The sequence below is a fragment of the Oncorhynchus masou genome, unplaced genomic scaffold (genome assembly GCF_036934945.1).
Source record: "Oncorhynchus masou masou isolate Uvic2021 unplaced genomic scaffold, UVic_Omas_1.1 unplaced_scaffold_2491, whole genome shotgun sequence".
NCBI classification, from domain to species: Eukaryota; Metazoa; Chordata; class Actinopteri; order Salmoniformes; family Salmonidae; genus Oncorhynchus; species Oncorhynchus masou.
In genome coordinates this window covers 41,375-48,874 of record NW_027008944.1, presented here as the reverse complement: position 1 = coordinate 48,874, position 7,500 = coordinate 41,375, and the positions used below count along the sequence as shown (strand labels likewise).

Sequence of the window (7,500 nt, the reverse complement as noted above, 5' to 3'; positions counted from 1 at the left end):
CCTTGTCTGCTCTTCTCAGCCCCTCGTTCCCTTAGTCAACCCTATCCCCCTCCTTGTCTGCTTCTTCTCCCTCTCTCCCTTAGTCAACCCTATCCCCCTCCTTGTCTCCTCTTCTCAGCCCCTCGCTCCCTTAGTCAACCCTATCCCCCTCCTTGTCTGCTTCTTCTCCCTCTCTCCCTTAGTCAACCCTATCCCCCTCCTTGTCTCCTCTTCTCAGCCCCTCGCTCCCTTAGTCAACCCTATCCCCCTCCTTGTCTGCTTCTTCTCCCTCTCTCCCTTAGTCAACCCTATCCCCCTCCTTGTCTCCTCTTCTCAGCCCCTCGTTCCCTTAGTCAACCCTATCCCCCCTCCTTGTCTGCTTCTTCTCCCTCTCTCCCTTAGTCAACCCTATCCCCCCTCCTTGTCTCCTCTTCTCAGCCCCTCGCTCCCTTAGTCAACCCTATCCCCCCTCCTTGTCTGCTCTTCTCAGCCCCTCGTTCCCTTAGTCAACCCTATCCCCCCTCCTTGTCTGCTTCTTCTCCCTCTCTCCCTTAGTCAACCCTATCCCCCCTCCTTGTCTCCTCTTCTCAGCCCCTCGCTCCCTTAGTCAACCCTATCCCCCCTCCTTGTCTGCTTCTTCTCCCTCTCTCCCTTAGTCAACCCTATCCCCCCTCCTTGTCTCCTCTTCTCAGCCCCTCGCTCCCTTAGTCAACCCTATCCCCCCTCCTTGTCTGCTTCTTCTCCCTCTCTCCCTTAGTCAACCCTATCCCCCCTCCTTGTCTCCTCTTCTCAGCCCCTCGTTCCCTTAGTCAACCCTATCCCCCCTCCTTGTCTGCTTCTTCTCCCTCTCTCCCTTAGTCAACCCTATCCCCCTCCTTGTCTCCTCTTCTCAGCCCCTCGCTCCCTTAGTCAACCCTATCCCCCTCCTTGTCTGCTCTTCTCAGCCCCTCGCTCCCTTAGTCAACCCTATCCCCCCTCCTTGTCTGCTCTTCTCAGCCCCTCGCTCCCTTAGTCAACCCTATCCCCCTCCTTGTCTGCTCTTCTCAGCCCCTCGTTCCCTTAGTCAACCCTATCCCCCTCCTTGTCTGCTCTTCTCAGCCCCTCGTTCCCTTAGTCAACCCTATCCCCCTCCTTGTCTGCTCTTCTCAGCCCCTCGCTCCCTTAGTCAACCCTATCCCCCTCCTTGTCTGCTTCTTCTCAGCCCCTCGCTCCCTTAGTCAACCCTATCCCCCTCCTTGTCTGCTCTTCTCAGCCCCTCGTTCCCTTAGTCAACCCTATCCCCCTCCTTGTCTGCTCTTCTCAGCCCCTCGCTCCCTTAGTCAACCCTATCCCCCTCCTTGTCTGCTTCTTCTCAGCCCCTCGCTCCCTTAGTCAACCCTATCCCCCCTCCTTGTCTGCTCTTCTCAGCCCCTCGCTCCCTTAGTCAACCCTATCCCCCCTCCTTGTCTGCTCTTCTCAGCCCCTCGCTCCCTTAGTCAACCCTATCCCCCCTCCTTGTCTGCTTCTTCTCAGCCCCTCGCTCCCTTAGTCAACCCTATCCCCCCTCCTTGTCTGCTTCTTCTCCCTCTCTCCCTTAGTCAACCCTATCCCCCCTCCTTGTCTGCTTCTTCTCCCTCGCTCCCTTAGTCAACCCTATCCCCCCTCCTTGTCTGCTCTTCTCAGCCCCTCGTTCCCTTAGTCAACCCTATCCCCCTCCTTGTCTGCTCTTCTCAGCCCCTCGTTCCCTTAGTCAACCCTATCCCCCTCCTTGTCTGCTCTTCTCAGCCCCTCGTTCCCTTAGTCAACCCTATCCCCCTCCTTGTCTGCTCTTCTCAGCCCCTCGTTCCCTTAGTCAACCCTATCCCCCTCCTTGTCTGCTCTTCTCAGCCCCTCGCTCCCTTAGTCAACCCTATCCCCCTCCTTGTCTGCTCTTCTCAGCCCCTCGCTCCCTTAGTCAACCCTATCCCCCCTCCTTGTCTGCTCTTCTCAGCCCCTCTCTCCCTTAGTCAACCCTATCCCCCCTCCTTGTCTGCTCTTCTCAGCCCCTCGCTCCCTTAGTCAACCCTATCCCCCCTCCTTGTCTGCTTCTTCTCCCTCTCTCCCTTTTGAAATCTCTTGCTAGTGTTATGGAGGGAGTTTCCACCGTTAGCCTCTTTGCTAATCATTACCTCCTAGCTTCTGGAAGTGTGTGTGTGTGTGTGTGTGTGTGTGTGTGTGTGTGTGTGTGTGTGTGTGTGTGTGTGTGTGTGTGTGTGTGTGTGTGTGTGTGTGTGTGTGTGTGTGTGTGTGTGTGTGTGTGTGTGTGCGCAGAAGTATAACTGTCACTTTCAGCTAATAATATGCAGTGACAAGTTATCTACTCAGTGCAGGTCAACAACACTTCTCAGTCAAACACTTGGCTGTCTGAGTTAGCACCATTATAATAGAAGCCAGGTCTCGTGCTCTGGCCAAAAGTAGTGCACTATATAGGGGAAAGGGTTTTGGATATAGACCTATGGAGATCTGTTATGGCTCCAATCGTTGTAAATAAGATTTTGTTCTTACCTGACTTGCCTAGTTGAATAAAGATACAATTTAAAAAAAAAATATATATATATATATATATATGTTTCTAGAAAAGTTCTCTTAATGTAAGGTTCTAAAAGGGTTCTGTAAAGTTCAGTAAGGTTCTAAAAGGGTTCTTTAAAGTTCAGTAAGGTTCTATAAGGGTTCTTTAAAGTGCAGTAATGTTCTGAAAGTGTTCTATATGTTCTGTAAGATTCTAAAAGGGTTCTTTAATGTTCGGTAAGGTTCTGAAAGTGTTCTATATGGTCCGTAAGATTCTAAAAGGGTTCTGTAATGTTCGGTAGGGTTCTGAAAGGGTTCTGTAATGTTTGGTAAGGTTCTGAAAGGGTTCTGTAATGTTCGGTAAGGTTCTGAAAGGCTTCTGTAATGTTCGGTAAGGTTCTGAAAGGGTTCTGTAAGGTTCGGTAAGGTTCTGAAAGGGTTCTGTAATGTTCGGCAAGGTTCTGAAAGGGTTTTGTAATGTTTGGTAAGATTCTGAAAGGGTTCTGTAATGTTCGGTAAGGTTCTGAAAGGGTTCTGTAATGTTCGGTAAGGTTCTGAAAGGGTTCTGTAATGTTCAGTAATGTTCTGAAAGGGTTCTGTAATGTTCAGTAATGTTCTGAAAGGGTTCTGTAATGTTCAGTAATGTTCTGAAAGGGTTCTGTAATGTTCGGTAATGTTCTGAAAGGGTTCTGTAATGTTCGGTAATGTTCTGAAAGGCAGGGTTGGGGAGTAACTGATTACAAAAAGCTGTAACTGTAATCCGTTATGTTACCATCAAAGCTATTGTAATTAGCTTACAGATACTTTTGAAAAACTAGATGATTACTTCTACGATTACTTGAAATTCAGGAAGGATGTTTTCGAGAAAAAAATGATTTGCAACCATTCTGTTTCTCAATGACATTCAATACAGAATTGGAAAGAAGAAAAACAATTTACGTTTGTTATGCCTGAACCAGTCTGACCACCAATCAGAGACCACTATGACGACACACCAAATGATGACCACCAATCAGAGACCTTTATGATGACACACCTAATGATGACCACCAATCAGAGACCACTATGATGACACACCAAATGATGACCACCAATCAGAGACCTTTATGATGACACACCTAATGATGACCACCAATCAGAGACCACTAGGATGACACACCAAATGATGACCACCAATCAGAGACCTTTATGATGACACACCTAATGATGACCACCAATCAGAGACCACTATGATGACACACCAAATGTTGACCACCAATCAGAGACCACTAGGATGACACACCAAATGATGACCACCAATCAGAGACCACTATGATGACACACCAAATGATGACCACCAATCAGAGACCACTATGATGACACACCAAATGATGACCACCAATCAGAGACCACTATGATGACACACCAAATGATGACCACCAATCAGAGACCACTATGATGACACACCAAATGATGACCACCAATCAGAGACCACTATGATGACACACCAAATGTTGACCACCAATCAGAGACCACTATGATGACACACCAAATGATGACCACCAATCAGAGACCACTATGATGACACACCAAATGATGACCACCAATCAGAGACCACTATGATGACACACCAAATGTTGACCACCAATCAGAGACCACTAGGATGACACACCAAATGATGACCACCAATCAGAGACCACTATGATGACACACCAAATGATGACCACCAATCAGAGACCACTATGATGACACACCAAATGATGACCACCAATCAGAGACCACTATGATGACACACCAAATGTTGACCACCAATCAGAGACCACTATGATGACACACCAAATGATGACCACCAATCAGAGACCACTATGATGACACACCAAATGATGACCACCAATCAGAGACCACTATGATGACACACCTAATGGGTTTGATGGATTGTGGGAAAAGAGCAGGAATAGGCTGTTGTCTGTATCTAGAATACGGATTTCACTTGTGAATCCCAATGCTGCTCTGTCATTTAGCTATTTGCATTTTACAGGTTGTGGTTGTTTGTGGATGGCTGTTCACAAATACATAGATGTGTATTTTAATCCATAATTGTTGAATTCAAGAAGTTTAAGATGCCTATAATTAATGTTTTTGTGACCAGTGGACAGCCAGGGAAAAATGGGCTCTTGCGACCAGTGGACAGCCAGGGAAAAATGGGCTCTTGCGAACAGTGGACAGCCAGGGAAAAATGGGCTCTTGCGACCAGTGGACAGCCAGGGAAAAATGGGCTCTTGCAACAGCTACATGCTGATCAAATCCTGTGGAATAACAGTTTGAGGGAGTTCCTCCGTTTTTAACTCCTCGGTGACATTATGCGCCACAATTCCATACTGTCAAAAACGGGTTTGATTTAACAAGTGGGGCTTTTTATTGCTCAATCTAAATTGTGCTAATTCCCGCAAAAAATAAATATCCATAGGCCCAACGGACACATGTTCAAAACTCACACACCCTTCATAGACTTAAACATCAGCAAATTATCAAGAGATCAATGTGTCACCAACAAAAACTGACTAAACTCCACTGCATGGTAGTTTTGGGGTTATGCTCAGGTGAAACAGTTTGGCTAATCTATATTTCCAAGTCCTATTCTTGATGATCAGGGGGTATTAAATTAATTAAATTTACTGGACATCTGACAGGCTTTGTTCTATTATGTAAAGATATAGAGATATAGATATAGAGCCTAATTGTATCATTAGCTGTAGCAGAAAGCAATGGGTTAGTAGAAGCCTACATAACCAACCCATAAAGTAAAATGCAATATCTATTTTTGAATACAACATCAACATTTCTGGCCAGCTATGTACACTCTAACATAGATTAATCCTGCAATAGATGTGGTTCAATTGGTAATATTAATGTTGTCTTCATCAAATGCCTCTTAGGGGAAAGTAATCTAAAAGTAACTGAATGTAAATCCGATTACATTACTGAGTTTGATATTACTGATTACAATTTTGGACAGATAATTAGTAACTGTAACAGATTACATTAAAAAAGTTACCTGCCCAAACCTACTGAAATGGTTCTACAGTGGGGCAAAAAAGTATTTAGTCAGCAACCAATTGTGCAAGTTCTCCCACTTAAAAAGATGAGAGAGGCCTGAAATTTTCATCATAGATCCACTTCAACTATGACAGACAAAATGGGAAGAAAAAAATCCAGAAAATCACATTGTAGGATTTTTAATGAATTTATTTGCAAATTATGGTGGAAAATAAGTATTTGGTCAATAACAAAAGTTTATCTCAATACTTTGATATATACCCTTTGTTGGCAATGACAGAGGTCAAACGTTTTCTGTAAGTCTTCACAAGGTTTTCAAACACTGTTGCTAGTATTTTGGCCCATTCCTCCATGCAGATCTCCTCTAGAGCAGTGATGCTTTGGGGCTGTAGCTGGGCAACAAAGACTTTCAACTCCCTCCAAAGATTTTCTATAGGGTTGAGATCTGGAGACTGGCTAGACCACTCCAGGAATTGAAATGCTTCTTACGAAGCCACTCCTTCATTGCCCGGGCGGTGTGTTTGGGATCATTGTCATGCTGAAAGACCCAGCCACGTTTCATCTTCAATGCCCTTGCTGATGGAAGGAGGTTTTCACTCAAAATCTCACAATACATGGCCCCATTCATTCTTTCCTTTACACGGATCAGTCGTCCTGGTCCCTTTGCAGAAAAACAGCCCCAAAGCATGATGTTTCCACCCCAATGCTTCACAGTAGGTATGGCGTTCTTTGGATGCAACTCAGCATTCTTTGTCCTCCAAACACGACGAGTTGAGTTTTTACCAAAAAGTTATATTTTGGTTTCATCTGACCATATGACATTCTCCCAATCTTCTTCTGGATCATCCAAATGCTCTCTAGCAAACTTCAGATGGGCCTGGACATGTACTGGCTTAAGCAGGGGGACACGTCTGGCACTGCAGGATTTGAGTCCCTGGCGGCATAGTGTGTTACTGATGGTCGGCTTTGTTACTTTGGTCCCAGCTCTCTGCAGGTCATTCACTAGGTCCCCCCGTGTGGTTCTGGGATTTTTGCTCACCGTTCTTGTGATCATTTTGACCCCACGGGGTGAGATCTTGCGTGGAGCCCCAGATCGAGGGAGATATCAGTGGTCTTGTATGTTTCATTTCCTAATAATTGCTCCCACAGTTGATTTCTTCAAACCAAGTTGCTTACCTATTGCAGATTCAGTCTTCCCAGCCTGGTGCAGGTCTACAATTTTGTTTCTGGTGTCCTTTGATAGCTCTTTGATCTTGGCCATAGTGGAGTTTGGAGTGTGACTGTTTGAGGTTGTGGACAGGTTACTTTTATACTGATAACAAGTTCAAACAGGTTCCATTAATACAGGTAACGAGTGGAGGACAGAGGAGCCTCTTCAATAAGAAGTTACAGGTCTGTGAGAGCCAGAAATCCTGCTTGTTTGTAGGTGACCAAATACTTATTTTCCACCATAATTTGCAAATAAATTCATAAAAAATCCTACAATGTGATTTTCTGGATTTTCTCATTTTGTCTGTCATAGTTGAAGTGTACCTATGATGAAAGTTACAGGCCTCTCTCATCTTTTTAAGTGGGAGAACTTGCACAATTGGTGGCTGACGAAATACTTTTTTGCACCACTGTATACGACATTCCTATAAGTTTCTGTAAGGGTTCTTTAAGGTTCTATATAACATTCCTATACGTTTCTGTAAGGGTTCTTTAAGGTTCTATATAACATTCCTATACGTTTCTGTAAGGGTTCTTTAAGGTTCTATAAGGTCATGTTCTTACTCTCTGGTCCTCCTCCTTGGTCCAGGGTCCTTTGATGAGTTCAGGGTTGAGAACCTTCTGCCAGCGGTGCTGACACTGCATATCTGTACGGTTCTATGTGAGAGCAGAGACACTGTTATTCAGTGAATGTGAATGAGAGCAGACACTGTTATTCAGTGAATGTGAATGAGAGCAGACACTGTTATT

At 45.1% G+C, this 7,500-nt stretch overlaps 1 protein-coding gene across 1 annotated transcript in view; it reads right to left on the bottom strand.

The window, feature by feature from the left end:
- Nucleotides 1–7,500, bottom strand: part of LOC135533596 (transcriptional activator Myb-like) — a 12,874-nt gene that overhangs the window by 3,934 nt on the left and 1,440 nt on the right. The window contains exon 2 of the mRNA XM_064960885.1: nt 7,315–7,407. Within this exon, the coding sequence (XP_064816957.1) occupies nt 7,315–7,395 (81 nt within the window). The 5' untranslated portion in view covers nt 7,396–7,407. The remainder of the gene's footprint in view (nt 1–7,314; nt 7,408–7,500) is intronic.